The following is a 15,629-nucleotide window of genomic DNA, read 5'->3' on the forward strand; positions in this document are numbered from 1 at the left end:
TGAGACATTTTTTTACCTATTTCAGCAGAAAGTGAACGATGAAGACTTTTCCATGAATTACATATTCAAGGAAAGGGCATGTGGAAGTGATGTGAAAAATGATGTTGCTAAGATATCTTCATTAGCCTATTTACTTTGAAATTGAAATTGAAATTCACTTATGAAAGGGTGTACGGTTTTGTGCAACCCCGAACAAGGTTTTGGTTGGCCAACCAGTTTTCTGCTAGGGCGGAGCGGCAGGTTTAGTTGCCGAGGGAAGAAAACAAATGGATGGATGGACGCTGTGTTGGACAGGAGATGTGGAAACATATGCTACATAGCTGAATAAGCTAAGAACTCTGAAATGTATCATTGTTGTAAATAGATGGGCATTTATGTTGTGTTACATTTAATGCAATCATACGGACTATTAGACGTTTATTTGCCTTATAGTCAGTTCCTTTGGGGGCTAAGCCTAGCTATCAACATGCCTACCACTACTACTACTACTGTTCTGACAGGCAGTTAGCTAGCTTGCACCAGTGTCTCATTTAAGTGAACACAACTAATTTAGCAATTCACGTCAGTGGACTGTAACGTTATTATTGTTATGTTGTATCAAATTGGGCTGAACAACAAAGGTGACTGGCTGTAAGTGATTACGATTGCAACCTCTGACGTTATTATTGGACACAAGCATTAGAGACATTAGCCAACCCCCTGGAAAGTAGCTTGGCTAGCTAACGTTAGATTTTTTTTTATTGCTACAGCGTTATCCATAACGCAAGTTTACCTTCTGTAAAATACTGCTTTATAAATGATAACGTTACTGGGAAGCTACAATGGCGCACTGGACGAAATTCGAGAAAGAGATGGAACAAGAGACAAAAAATCTGATAAAGCATTTTACTGGTATACAAAACGAAGAGGATCAGAACTTTCAGTTAGCTCTGAAATTCACATGGTCAAATTTTCGGTAAGTCAGCAAAGAATGTGCAGCAATGTTTGTTTTGAGTAATGTACAACAGCAAATAACTCTTCAACATGCAACTCTTTCATCGTACAACATAGTCTCATTTTAGTGGAACTCTACGGACAAAATGTGAGTCGAAGTTTGGAGAGTGGCTTGGAAATAAAATGTTTGTGTGTTATGTCATCACGTTAGGTTTCATCGCTTCCTTGACGTCAACAGCCACAAAGTGCAACGTAAAGTAAATGGGTATGTCTACACAGTCCGTTGTTTGGGTTTCTGTGTAGGCTATTATATTTTGGGGGATGTTTTGTAGTGCTGACCAGATATGATTCTACAGGATCTATGAAAAGCTGATGATTCACTCAGACGTGAGCAAAGCAGATAGTTGGATGAGACTGACCAATGAGTTTCTGAACTCTCCCCTTCCAAATACTGAAGGTTTCAAGGTACAGTGTTTCAGTTTGACCCACATTATTAGAAGGAATGGCCAAACACAGTTGCAGAGCCTAGTTCTGTTTCTTCATAAGAAAATACTCACTTGACATTTCTGTGCTTTTGTGTGCTAGACGGATGCTCATCATGGTATACTGGCCCTGCTGCTCTTCCTGTCAGATTCACCATCAAACACCAATTTCAGTGAAAGGCCCAGAATAAAAGAAGCAGGTAAGGGTTCCCACGGGTCATGGAATTTCTGGAATATCATGGAATTTTGGAAAAACTATTCCAGACATGGAAAGTCAGGGAATTTGATATTTTTTGGGGCAAAGTCATTGAATATCAGGGAATTTTGTTGTAGCAGTTTAAAATGTACTTGCCAAAATACATTAATACAAATATTTTCACGCAGAACCAGTGTATTAGCTTCACTGCTTGCTTGAGTAGCCCAACTTTGTTTATTAAATCCCATTTATTCATCTCTCGCTCTAAAAAAGTAAAAGATTCTTGAACGCTACGCGGCTGCTCTGAAATCATTGGTCAGTATATTGTACCATTCATTACAGTATATAGTAAGTCATGAAAATATTTTTTTTTTTGTTAATTTTACATTTATAACAACCCTGTTACTATTATATGATGTGTAGTTTCTGTAATCCCACTGACTGAATCATTAGTTTCCTACATTTACCATAACCTTACCATAATCTTTGGCCTTTGCTTTAATGTTATGCAGTTAAAGAAGACACTTTTGACTGGGCTAAGTATTTATTAGAAGGGGAAGATATCGACACGGGCCCCTTCCCAGACACTCCGGTGAGTACATTAACCACCCCGTTTTTGTCTTTCATCCACTGCCAAAACCAGACCCAAACTACTTGAGGATGGAGAAATGGCATTCTAACAGGGAAGCTACACCACTGAAGCGTTCCGTTCACATTGCATCTGCTGCAACAATTAGCTTCCACTAGAATCAATGGAAGTAGCTACACCAGACGTGATAGCGGCACGTACACGCCTGGTGTAGCTTTTGATGTTAACATGTATGTCAACATTACGCTGAGAGATGGATGTGCCAATAGCTTTGCTGTCCAGCCAGAAATATGATGGCAGTAAACTCTTCTCAGTTGAACATGCTGAAGAAGAGCTCTGGCCCTAAATGACTTTGTGGTATCAAGACACTGACATTAAAAATGCCAGTATGGGTGTGCAGTCCGACTTACTTCTGCTTAGTGCATTCAGTTGATTAGGGCTAGCACTTGTCCGAGTAAGTGTGCATTTGCAACGCAATTGACACCATCTTCTCGACGAGAAGTTTGGGTTCGGGGGAACCCGACTGCCCTGCCGGAACGTTCGCAGCTGGCTACCCGATGGACGCGTGGGAGAAGTGGCGGGTCGTGTGCCTGGCGGCTCTTTCTGTGGAGGACATTGAAGATATCTACCTATTCGGAACCATGATAACAGGTCTTATGCTGATTGGATTAGGCATTATCCTGGTTTATCGAGGAAATCTAAAAACGGTGACAGCTGTTCAAAGCCCCGTAAGGCTGCCCGTTATGATTGAAGCAGTGGGCAGAGCCGTTGTCACCCAGACTGGGACTATCAAGCATTTGATGGATACCAGGATGGATCAGATGGATGCTAGGTTGGATACTAAGTTGGATAAAATCATGGAGAAGCTCACTGCTTTACAAAGGCAATTGGACCAGTATGGACAAAGAGGGTAGACGTGCAAATTGAATGCGGCTACCCGCCCCAAGACCAAACAACTACAATCTTATCTGCTTTTGGCGCCCCTTAACCAGCACTGGCCTCGGCCAAGGCCGCTGCTGGAAAACAACTCCCCCGGAAGAAGAGCACTGCAGCGAGACGCTCTTGCATCCCTTTCCTCACCCCCCACAGACACCTGCTGATTGTGGACTCTGTCTGGGACATGACCAAGGCTGTCTCCATAGCAACTTGCTGTGTTATCGCTTTGACAATCCTGCGGACTGAGGCACTAAGACTTTGGCACCAGGCGGAGCGCTTCACCAGGCCTACACATACATCTAACACAGATACAGACATGCAGTCACCACCCTCAACCCCCCATCCCACGCCTTCGCCGCTTGTACCCCCCAGTCTGTCAAGCGGGTCTGTGACCAGCGCCGCAAATGGCTGCAGGACCAGATGGCTGCCTGCCTGCACTGGTATCCCTCCATCCCCCCACTCACCCCCCTTGTTGCAAGCCGTGTGTCTCTTATGTTGTGTAATGTTGTGTAAAGTGTATGTGCTAATGTTGCTGAGGTGCTTTTTTTCCTGTTCCCACACTGTACTCCCCACAGGAGCATAGTCTGGGGGTTGCCTTTTTTTCCTCCTCCCCTCTCCTCATGTTATGCTGTATTTTTCTTCAATGCCCTGTCTTCCTGCCCTGTCTACCCCCTTGTCATATTGTATGTATGTATGTTTGTATGGTCAGGTTGATGGTCAATTTCACTGGTACTTGTGACTATGTGACAATAAAGTTCTATCCTATCCTATCCTATCCTATTTTCCCAATTTATACTCAGCTGTTGAAAACTTCCAGACTATAAACTTCTTAGATCCTGAGAATAGACCCTTTCAATCTGTTCCTAGAGGGCTTCGAAACCAACACAGATATCTTTTAAATGAAAATAATGAGATCCCAACATGCACTACTCCAAGTGAGTCAGTTGATGAAAGAAGTGTGTAACCATCCGCACTACTCTGTCTCTCAGGAGTGGTCTGAAGATGAGAGCGACGAAGACGACAGCCAGCAGCCTCTCAGCAGAGAGGATTCTGGGATACAGGTGGACAGAACCCCACAAGAGGACCAGGACCAGGCTGACAAAAACGTCTCTGTTGCGTGGACAGGTAAGACCTCAGCATTCACCGAGGAACCTGAACAATGAAAATTATTGACCCTAAACAGAAAAGAAATGGAAGGGATTTCCCCCCACTAATAACAGACATGGAGAATCAGACAAAGGGTGACTTCTTTAAACTTTCTGTGCGGATTAGGCTCATATCTCTGCTTTGAGGAGTGCTCTCTTTCATGTATGTTATCTCCTTTTTTTAATGACAGCCTAACAATTTGGCATGCATACCAAATGTCACAGCTCTCTCGTGCCCCTTTGACTTAACTAATAAGTCAACTTGGCTAATAACATTAATGTCATGCAGTGTTTCCCATACATTGACTTATTTGTGGTGGCCCACCACAATATCAACACTGACCACCACACAATGATTTTCTAGGTTGTACTAAATTGTGCTTAAATCTGGTTAGCATCATAACCACGCTGTGCTAATTTGTTAAAAACTGTTGTATTCAAGTTAATTCTGCAAACCAACCACGACAAATGGAATTCAATTCTGTGGGAAACACTGTCATGGGTTTTGGTGATATGGGTCTGAGGGACAGAAATATACTGCTGAAATCACTACTGTAAGTTGAATTCAATAAAAGTGTGTGCTAAAGTAATATATATATATATATATATGATTTATTTCAGACTATAATGAATATAATTGATTAATGGTTGAATTAGTAAAGTTATCAATAGTATACCAGAGATTTCTCTCTCTACATATCATTGTGTAGAATTGTGTTCTATCAATGATCACTGAACTATTTGCTCTGTCAGTGATCTCTCTGTTAATTCACGGATCTCTGTGTTGATTCGGTGCTCTCTGTGCTGGTTTGTACCCAGTGGGCGAGCCTGATGCCAGGGCATGGCTGGAGCAGCATGTGGTGACTCCCTACTGGGTGCCGCATAGCCCCCGCTTCCCCCACAGCCTCCACCTGCACTCCAACCTGCTCAATGTCTGGTGAGATCCGCTTTCCGTCCGTACCGTCAGCAGCACACGGCAAACACTGATTGGCTTGATCTCAGAACCCAATTGGCACCTATTTACCTGATCCGCTGTCTTTGAAATCTAAACTGCTCTGCTGTGGACATATCAGGAAACAGCAATGCAAGAAAACACCTTATGCTGAATGCCAAATCAGTGCTTGCAAACACAAATGTGTGATCACTGATCCAGAACCAGATTCCGGTTCAAGAACTCATTTCTATTTTTTCTATGTAGGGACCAGCACTTGTACAACACTGATCCATTGTACCTGCCTGAAGAGAAGGCCTTTGTCACGGAGACTCAAGTGATACGAGAGACTCTCTGGTAAGATTGGAGCAGATTATCATTGATGAACAGGTTTTATGATTAGATGTTGTAAAGGTCTTTACATTGTTTTTTCCTTCCTCATAATCAGACGTTACGGGTAGACAACCCATGACTGGGTCATTGTATTTCTTTCCAGTGAATAAATGAATAAGTCAATGAATGAAGAAATGGTTGCTCTTATTTTTGAGCAGGTATAACATTGCAGCATAACAAAGTGGCTTAAGAGGATTTGCCAAGGAAAACCATAGTCTTTCTTGCTGAGGAGTATCAAATATCCTTGAGATATCTCCAGATAAGGAAGCCACTGAACTCATTCTCCTTTCCCTCAGGCTACTTTCAGGAGTGAAGAAGCTCTTCATATTTCAGCACCATGATGGCAAAGTAGTGGTTCGGAATGACGTAGTGGTTACACACCTAACCAGTGTAAGTTTAATTTGTAGTTCATTAGGTCACTATAAATGGTTTACAGCTAGTGAGTCATTCTAATGTGGCACTCAGTGTATTGTCAGTATTATCAGACAAGATTTTTTTTATGTTCCTACAAAGAAAATGTTAGTCTTGGGCTCAATAAAGCAGTTTGAGACAATATTGATTGCTAAAGGCATTGTATAGATAACAAATTGATTTTTTTTAAAAGTAGCAACAACGTAAGAAAGGAGTATATGAACACCTGCCTGATAATAATCATGAAATTGTCAAACAGTCAACAGCATACCTGTTTCAGAAGGACATTTACATGTGTATTTTAGCGGTATACCCCTTTTTGATTCTTGTTCCTCTGTTTTAGAACTGCCTGCGTTCTGTGCTGGAACACATCGCCGCATACGGGCAGGCTGTCTCCCGGCTCCAGCGTTTTATTGACGAGGTGACGGGCTACAGCACCGAGACCGGGCCCCCAGGGGGCTCCTCTTCATCCACCTCCTCTTCCTCATCCTCGACCAAGAAGGGCTCCGAGCCCCCCTTCAGGACGTACCAAGCCTTTGTGTGGGCGCTCTACAAGTACTTCACCAGTTTCAAAGAGGAGCTAACCGCCATTGAGAAGGAGCTCATTGGCAAAGGTGCCCCCACTGTTGCTTAACTTTCCCAGCACGACACAGCTGCCCAAGGCAATTAGTGGGCATCCACTCAGGTTCACCCTCCAGTTCACACAGCATATTATGGGGGGATTATGGTATGTGTGGTGATGCATTTCCAGAGTAGAATTACTCGCTGAAATCTATTACCCACAAATGGGAAATTTGGAGCATGATGCAGCCCTGTCTGCAGAGAAGGGCACTGTGTTGATTATTTGCTCATTTATTATTTGTTTATCTCCTAAATCTGATTGTATTTTGCAATTATGTAAGGTTCAAATGGATGTCGCGTTTTTCTTGTCCCCAAGATTGATATGGATATTATTTAGTGGTGCTTCTATGACTCAGCTAGTAAAGAGAGCTACAAACAAAAGTAAAGTATTGGTGTCCACTTCCTAGAAACACGTATTGTATATTGCATATGAGGTACATTGGTGCGTTGGACAATGGTATATGTAGTTTATATGTAGTAAATGACAGAAAATCTTCCTCTGATCTCTTATCCTGCCCCCCAGATGAAACTGTGACGTTGTCTGCCGTGCTGGAGCGTCTCAAGCCTCACCTGGCCCAGGTGAAGGTGCTGCACAGGGTCTTCTGCACAGGTGTGGCAGAAGTGCCCCCTGGCACGCCAAATGTGGTGCGAGCATCTCACTTACTCAACACCCTCTACAAGGCTATCCTAGAGTATGACAGTGCTGGAGAAGCATCTGAACAGGCGGTGAGACTCTGAACGTACCGTGTGTCTGTGTGTTTAAGAGAGTGACTATAGACCCTTTCATCAATAAAAACAAAAACAATGCTTGAACGTTCTATTTGGGCCCCAATCTACTTCCTCTACATTAAGATAACATTATCTATGATGCTGATAATGGAACTCTCTTGAAAGGGTCCATAGACCCTCTCAAGAGAGTTCCATTATCAGCATCATAGTTGGCCCCACAAGGCTTCCGTTTTAACATTCCATATGTTATCTTAATGCAGAGGAAGTAGATTGGGAACCAAATAGAACGTTCAAGCATTGTTTTTGTTTTTATTGTTGAAAGGGTCTATATATCGAGTACAATAGTGTGGGCAATATATTACAACTGTGTGGGCAATATATACAACTGGGGGTAGGTTTGTATAATTGTGTGTGTACATATGTTTTGTGTATTTGGTGTGGCTTTGCAAACAATGTGTGTCTGTTACGAGTGCCTGTTTGTGAGTGCTGACGTGCATGAGCACCACAATGCACACAGGCAAAACAGCAGAAGCTTGGGGAGAGTGCGAATTAGTGTGCGGTTGGTTTCCAGGTTGTTAAAGTGCACGTCTGCTTGTTTGTGCACCTCTGACTCATAGGTGTTTAATGGGCTTGAAAGGATGACCAAAGTGTGTACCTCTCCCTCCTTCTTTTCCTCTCTCTCTCTCTCCCTCTCTCTCTCGTTCCCTTCCTCTCTCTGTGTCCAGGTGGCTCTGCTCTTCTCTCTGTGGGTGGAGACTGTGCGGCCCTATCTGGAGATCGTGGACGAGTGGATTGTGCACGGCCACCTCTTTGATCCCGCTAAAGAGTTTATCATTCAGCGGTATGAAATAACAAGCACAGCATATGATCTCATGAGATTAACAGATAACCGATATCAAAGCCACAAGATGCAGCTCTGACGTGCTGTGATGTGACTGACAGTATTGAGATGAGAAAGATGAGGCCGATTCACACATCTCATATTTTTGTGCTGCTAACTCGTTTAGTACCCTTACAGATTATTGAAAGAATGCTTAATTTCATCCTTTAAAGGCTACATGCCTTTGGTATGTAAAAGAGATCATTTGTTGTTTATTTTACAAATATCTTTTTTAAAAATGATCTGGACAGTTTTGTTGGTACTCCTAAAAAAATGCTAAATTATTGGATTATAGTGATGTTTGAACTAACTGTTTAACCTAATTTAGTATTATAGATGTGTTTGAGCTTAGTCATTCAGCCTATTTAAGTGGAGAAAAGTAGTCACCAAAATGAAAATGGACTAGGGAAATCAAAGGAAAGAATGGCCAATGGAGATCAGAAAGAAAATTATAGACAACCATTTAAAAGTAAGGCTATCAGAAGAACTTGAGACAGCTAGAGTACTTTAGAACTAAAACTGTGAATTTAAGTGAACTTCGATAACATCATATACTGTACTACTTCAGGTATACGATCATACTCTTCTTTGGTTTACTTTGGTGGTGGAATGCCTTTTTGAATGCACCACTGGCTCTTTGGTGACAAGTGACAGCTAGAGTAGTTTGTTCGGGATGAGTGGGCAAAGTTACCTGTTGACAGACGCAGAAGTCTCATTCAGAACTATGGAAAGATCTAAAGATCAACAGGTCACTATTAGATAAAAGGTTCCATCATTCAAATGAGACTTCACCTTTAACTCCAAATATTTTAAATAATAAAACATGGAATAAACATTAATGAATGCTGATTAATTTTGTCAGTTGCAAAGAATAAGAGAAGGAATCAGAGGGAAAATTGAGGGTTTGTCTTTTTTTGGAAGTGTACCAACAATTTAAGCCACAACCGTTCACACAAAAGCCATAGACATGCCACAGACATGCTCACACAAAAGACGGCAAAGATTAAAAATATTTTTTTCAGTAATTTCTCATAGTTCAGGTAGATTTATGTGAACAGACAAAATGCTTTTCTGAGATGACTGAGGAAGATCAGAGCATCACCCCTATCTCTGCTTCCATCCGTAAGGGTGGTGTTAACTCTGCATGCTGTGCGCGAGTTAAAAAAAGGCAAAACAAACTGCTGCTTGGAGGGATTTCCGCCGCCCTATCAAGAATAGGGTTTCACTTGCACGTTTTATGTTGCATATTTTATCGAGATTGCATCTTGCAATGTTTCAACTCAAAGCATGCCAGATGTAGACCTTTTTCCAGTTGTCATGTTAAGTGATATTAATTTGATCAGAAATGTCCTGCCTGTTGTATGAAAAGCAGCTACATACAGTATACTGCAGTTGTTATGTGGGAAAGATCAGTGCAACCCTCTGCTAAACTCTCACTCATCGACTCATTGTTTGTCTTGCTCTTGAAAATCTTAAGTTTATCTTTGTTTGACAAAGATCAACTTAAGATTATTTAATAATCATTTCAGCTCGTCTCCATGTCTTTACTTGTTACTCATTTCTTTGAACATGTCAATACAAATATATATATATATATATATATATATATATATATATATATAAAAAGAAACAATCACACATCATCTGTCACTCAGTGAGTTGTTTCCATCCTCCTTCCATTAGGAACAAAGACGTGCCTGTGGACCACCGGGACTTCTGGTACGCCACCTACACCCTGTACAGCGTGTCCGAGGCGGTGGACGGGGGCGAGGAACGACTGAGCGACGCAGCCAGTGGGAGCTCTGGAGGTGACCAGGCCGGTGCCGGAGGCGGCAATAGCCGCCAGCACACCATGGTGTCCTTCCTGAAGCCTGTGCTCAAGCAGATCATCATGGCCGGCAAGTCCATGCAGCTGCTCAAAAATCTGGACTGCAAGGAGGCCGAGCAGCACGAGGGGTCAGCCAGAGGTGGGTGTCTGACTGCCGGTAAATTGATGAGAAAAATAAATGAGATGAAATGTCCAGAAGTGGGCGTCTGACTACCATGAGATAAATATGAGATCAAAATTAGTGAAGGCTGACAAAGCCTGTGGTGTAACACTGCTTTGTGTCATTTTTACATATTAAAGGTAAATAGTGTGTTGTTTTCAGTGAGCGGTAAGAGCTCTGTATGTGAGCAAAGCACACACAGTTTTTTCCATGCAAAGTAGTCCTGTGCCTGTTACGCTTTGAGATTTGTTCTTTTAGCTGGATACAAAAACATTTGCTCCATTAATGCATTGAATGCACAGCGACATTTGATAACAATGTGTTTCCACTGGTCTGCCACAAACACACACACACACACACACACACACACACACACACACACACAAACCCATTTTAATGACTATATGACTAACACTACTTGTTACACCTTTATGGTTCTCACAATGTGTTAGTTGTTTAAAAACAACTTCCTCACACAAACACAGATGCAGAGAGGAAGAGCGTGTACACACTCTTCCTAGAATCGGTGCAGTCACGGCTTCGCCGGGGGGAGGAGTCGCCCGCGGATACGGTCACTGAGCAACAAGCAACCAAGCGGAGCCTCATCAAGATGCAGTCCATTGTGGCGCGGCATCTGGAGCTGGAGGACATCCATGACCCTCTGCTGGCCATCAACTTTGCAAGGTCACATAGATGCCTCTACAACTGGATGTAGAACAGAGTAGAGTACTGTCTGAGTGGTAACCAATACATTTCAACAACCATGGTTACATTATACAATGTGGTCATACTTTCTGCTGCATATATACAAATATGTCATAATTAGTAATATAGCTAAATTATTATGAATATACAGTAATAAACTAATATAGCAATTTAACTAACGTGTTATGAATATATACAAATGTGTAATAATCAGTAATGTAACTTAGAGCTAAAACTGAATTTAAGTGAACTTCGATAACATCATATACTACTTCAGGTATACGATCATACTCTTCTTTGGTTTACTTTTGTGGTGGAATGCCTTTTTAAATGCACCACTGGCTCTCTGGTAACATCAAGTGACTGTTCCTTTTCTCCATTAGGTTGTACCTAGAGCAGAGTGACTTCCATGAGAAGTTCTCCGGTGGTGATGTCATGGTGGACCGCTCGTCTGAGTCAGTGACATGTCAGACCTTTGAGCTGACGCTACGCTCCTGTCTGTACCCCCACATTGACCGCAGGTATATCGAGTGCTGTGGGAACCTTATGAGGACCCTGAAGAAAGACTACAGGTGAAGTTCAAGGCTGTCCTGGTGGTGTTAAAAATGACTGAAATATATTTTTCTTAAACTTGGAGTGCATGTGTAACACAATAATTAACTGTTCATTACAGCTAACTTGTTTTAGGGTGTGATTTTTGTATTGCATGCAACAGTAACTGCATCTCAAAATTTCTCTGTACACTGTTGAACATGTTTTGCTAATGACTTTGAAGTGCATATCCTGGTAAACCCTGTTGCGTCATTAGAGATTACCCATTTGTCTTTTCTAAAGCTCAGAATCTTGCTTGCCCTGCCTCTGTGACTTCTAGGTTGCTGGAGTACCTCCAGGCCATGAGGAACTATTTCCTGTTGGAGGCGGGAGACACCATGTACGACTTCTACACTGCCATCTTTGATAAAGTGCTGGAGAAGGAGAGCTGGCAGCAGCTCTCTTTCCTCAACGTGCAGCTTCAGGAGGCAGTCGGACAGCGCTACCCAGAGGACAGCAGCAGGTACTGCACCTCCTTCCCAGCTCCATTTAAATCTGATATCTCACTGCAAATAATTAATCACAGCTAATCCGCAACTGGGTCTTAGTTGATCATTCAATATAGAAAAAAACTACGTGTATTGAAACATACATTTTATTGTATCTTTTTACTGTACGGGGACGTTTGCTTCCTTGTATCAATAATATGATGTTGCATGTCCTGCAGATTATCAATATTTTTGGAAACTATTGACCCTGCCAGAAAAAAGCAGCCAATCAATAACCTTGATGGACTCACGCTTAGTTATAAGGTAATGTTCCTCATTGATCTTTATTGACAGTCTTGTGTGGAAAATCTAAAGCATCTAATTAGTAAAACGTTAATAGAAATGCTCTTTCAAATGACCACAGGCTGTTTCTGCCCATAGGTACCCTGGCCAGTGGACATCGTAATCAGCTCTGAGTGCCAGAAGATTTACAATCAAGTCTTCCTGCTCCTTTTACAGATTAAATGGGCAAAGTACTGCCTGGACACACTAAGGTTCAGTGGTATGTACCTTCAGGAATTCTCTCTTGATCTCTAAGTCTGACCTATTTTATGAGCATTGATGAAGATGATTGAGCATTGATGATCTCTAAATGTCCACACTTTGACTCTGTTTAGCCATAATTCAATTGTCCCATTGTCCCAAGGCCAAGACATGAGTCATGCTTTCTAATTTGTGATTGCATGCACATTGGTGGCCTTTTATGTGTGTCATGCTACACATCAAGTGGTGTTATGCTCTCTCAGATCTGACAGTTGCTGCTAAGAAACACGAGGGGGCGTCACCAGAAGAGGAACCCACCAAGGAAGCCAAAGAGCCTGTTAACCAGCAGATCCACCGCATGTTTCTGCTGCGGGTCAAACTCATGCATTTTGTCAACACCTTGCACAACTTCATCATGACCAGGGTAAAGCCAGCGTTCAATGTGTTAATGCTGTTAAATGGCAGTAGTATAGTTTTCTGATTTTCCCCCTGTACTGTATTGAATAGCTCTTCTTTGGATTTGAGTCCCCCAGTAAAAGGGCATAGATTTTATAGCTGTACTGCCTCTAAGAATCACAATATCTTCTTGTGTGGACAGATCCTGCACAGTACTGGGCTGGAGTTTCAGCACCAGGTGCAGGAAGCCAAGGACTTGGACCAGCTCATTAAGATCCACTACAGATACTTGTCCACCATCCATGATCGCTGCCTCCTGAGAGAGAAGGTGCGTGTTGTGCCTGTGATAAGAAATGATTACCAGTGATTATAGTGCATGAATACATTATGCTGTCTCTAGCTATTCATAGCCATTCATGTCTTGCCACTGTTATTCAGAATGAAGAAATGAGACTTTCTGTCATTTATTATACATTAATAAACATATCAATATGTAATATATTAGTACTGAAACAAGGTCATTTGCAGGCCAATATGTTTTAGCAATTGGGTATTTGTTCTCCAGATTGGCTTTGTTAAGGAGGCTATCATGAAGGTGCTGAACCTGGTGCTCATCTTCTCTGATCGATGGCAAGCTGGATTTGGAGCCTGGAAGTAAGTTTGATCTTTAAAAGAACACGCTGACTTTTTGGGACTTTAACTTATTCACCGTATTCCCTTAGAGTAAGATTTGATGATACATACCCTTCTCATTTCCGTGCGTGCTGTTACTTGGTCTGACGCACCCACCGCTAGCCTAGAGTAGCACAGGTGGCTTGAAGTGGCCGGCTCCAGTAGCCTACACCTTCTAATAGTGACAAAAGAACTCCAACATTTTCCTATTTACATGCTGTGATTTGTAAAGTTACAACAGTGTCAAATGAGACACAGCCATTTTGTAATTATATACTGTACATACTTGGTACTATGTTCACATTCAGGCGAAGCACTGCTACTTGCGGAGTGATTTACAGGCAGCACCTGAAAAGCTCCAGTGTTACTTCTTCAAACCCCAAGGAACAGTGCTTTGCCTGAAGTATCAACACCCCTTTGGACTGCATATTGATTTTCAATGAACAGCTACCAAATGCTAATGCTTGGAATGACCTCCAGACCGTTTATCTACTTAATTTGTCATGGAATAAAGAGGAAATAGGGCACAGTTTGTCATAACACAGCTTATCAGTCAACTGTCCAATTATTTTTGAACCGAAAAAATGGGGTGACAAAATATAAAAGTGACTGTAATTCCTAAACGGTTAATGCGATTTGTGTTCAACTTCTTGAATTAAAGATGAGAATGTACTCTTAAAGCTTCATTGCTTTGCTTCCGATCCATTGTGGTGGTAGTCACTGTCCAAATACTTATGGATCTAACAGGACATACAGGACATGTAATGCTTCTTGATGATTTAAAATCATGTTCATCTCTAAGTTGTGTGTGACAGAATTGGTATTGTTTTAGGATTGAGTCCATCGCCAAAATGGAGTCTGACTTCAAAAGCTGTCATATGTTTCTGGTGACCATATTGAACAAAGCTGTCTGCAGAGGCTCTTTCCCCCACTGTAAGTCCGCTCTCTCACTTTCTAGTTTCTCTCAATGTCTTATTTGATTATTCACTAGGGGCACTTTTACAGTATTATCCATCTGCATACTATTGAGTTAGATAGTAAACTGACATTTTAAAGTACTGCAATTATATTTGTATGCACAAAGACAACTTCTGCTTCTTATTGTGAGCATAAGAGCATAAGCACAACTTTTGCTTCTTATTGTGAGCATAAGTTTATTCAGATCTGCCACTGGTGGGCTATTGGCTTGGGCTAAAATAACTTTTAGATAAAAGACTTCGCCAGTTCTGCCCGCCTTCACATAAAGGCTCCAAGCCTAAAAGGAACTTTACTGTGCATGATGATGCAGTTGCTTCAGCCGTCACTGCATCTATTTCCCATTTATTTGTTTTGTTATTATTTGGTCCAGAGTCTATTTATATCGGTGAATAATGGCCGTGCCGTGGACTTTAATTTCCTGTGCTTTTCTTCTTCGTCTCCAGTGGAAGCCTTGGCGCTGTCTCTCATGGCAGGGTTCGAACAGTGTTGAACGCCGCCGCCGTCGCCAGAGCTGTACTCTCCAGCTACAGCGTCCATCCCAGTCCACCCTTCATCCCCTCCAGTGCCCATGCTTCACACGAGTCCTGTGTACTGTTTACTATCCAGCTGTATGACAGCTAGCCTACTGCTGCGCCCTGTGTTCGTCTCCACCAAATGATGTCTTACACATGATGTCATAGCACATGAGACTGGTGATGTCAGTCAGGCTAGATTAGCACACAAAGGCGATAAATGGCCGTGTGGGTGTTTGTCGTCCTCCCTGGAAAGAGAGAGAAAGGGAAGAGCTGAATAAAGAAATGTATAAAATGAAGAGTGTAAATGTTTAGTTTATAAAAGCTGTTGCTGCTTAAAGCTGTTTGTCCTATTGGAAGTCCTTCTCATGTATGATATAACTATTTGTTACCTGTGAGTTGTTGTGTTGTGTTACTTGTTTTATGTTTAATAAGTGTGGTGTTTATGATGATGTATGTTTTAAACATTATTGTCACTTGAACTTAAATAATTGAAGTCCAGAAGTCAACTGATGCTCCTTGGATAAGAGGACCTACATTGTCCTGTTTTTTTTTTTTTTTTTTTTTTTT

The 15,629-nt window shown here is 41.9% G+C and overlaps 1 protein-coding gene across 1 annotated transcript; it reads left to right on the plus strand.

The window, feature by feature from the left end:
- The first annotated feature begins 234 nt into the window (after positions 1–234).
- On the plus strand, positions 235–15,591 carry tubgcp5 (tubulin, gamma complex associated protein 5). Its single transcript, XM_048252982.1, has 23 exons — positions 235–955; positions 1,145–1,198; positions 1,290–1,398; positions 1,519–1,615; positions 2,124–2,203; positions 4,126–4,261; positions 5,101–5,218; positions 5,480–5,569; positions 5,902–5,995; positions 6,360–6,630; positions 7,161–7,363; positions 8,092–8,207; positions 9,930–10,213; positions 10,720–10,918; positions 11,323–11,511; positions 11,811–11,993; positions 12,198–12,282; positions 12,400–12,520; positions 12,765–12,925; positions 13,100–13,225; positions 13,463–13,551; positions 14,402–14,502; positions 14,991–15,591. Exons 1-23 carry the CDS (start codon positions 822–824, stop codon positions 15,035–15,037), a joined length of 3,087 nt encoding a protein of 1,028 aa, XP_048108939.1. The 5' UTR covers positions 235–821; the 3' UTR covers positions 15,038–15,591.
- Positions 15,592–15,629: the final 38 nt, after the last annotated feature.

Source organism: Alosa alosa, chromosome 9 (genome assembly GCF_017589495.1).
Source record: "Alosa alosa isolate M-15738 ecotype Scorff River chromosome 9, AALO_Geno_1.1, whole genome shotgun sequence".
NCBI lineage: Eukaryota > Metazoa > Chordata > Actinopteri > Clupeiformes > Clupeidae > Alosa > Alosa alosa.

Excerpts from the sequence above, each read along its gene's own strand:
- tubgcp5 (XM_048252982.1), top strand. The coding sequence starts at position 822 with ATGGCGCACTGGACGAAATTCGAGAAAGAGATGGAACAAGAGACAAAA. Across the intron at positions 5,570-5,901 it reads GTGATACGAGAGACTCTCTG|GCTACTTTCAGGAGTGAAGA; the intron begins GTAAGATTGGAG and ends CCTTTCCCTCAG. Across the intron at positions 5,996-6,359 it reads TGGTTACACACCTAACCAGT|AACTGCCTGCGTTCTGTGCT; the intron begins GTAAGTTTAATT and ends CCTCTGTTTTAG.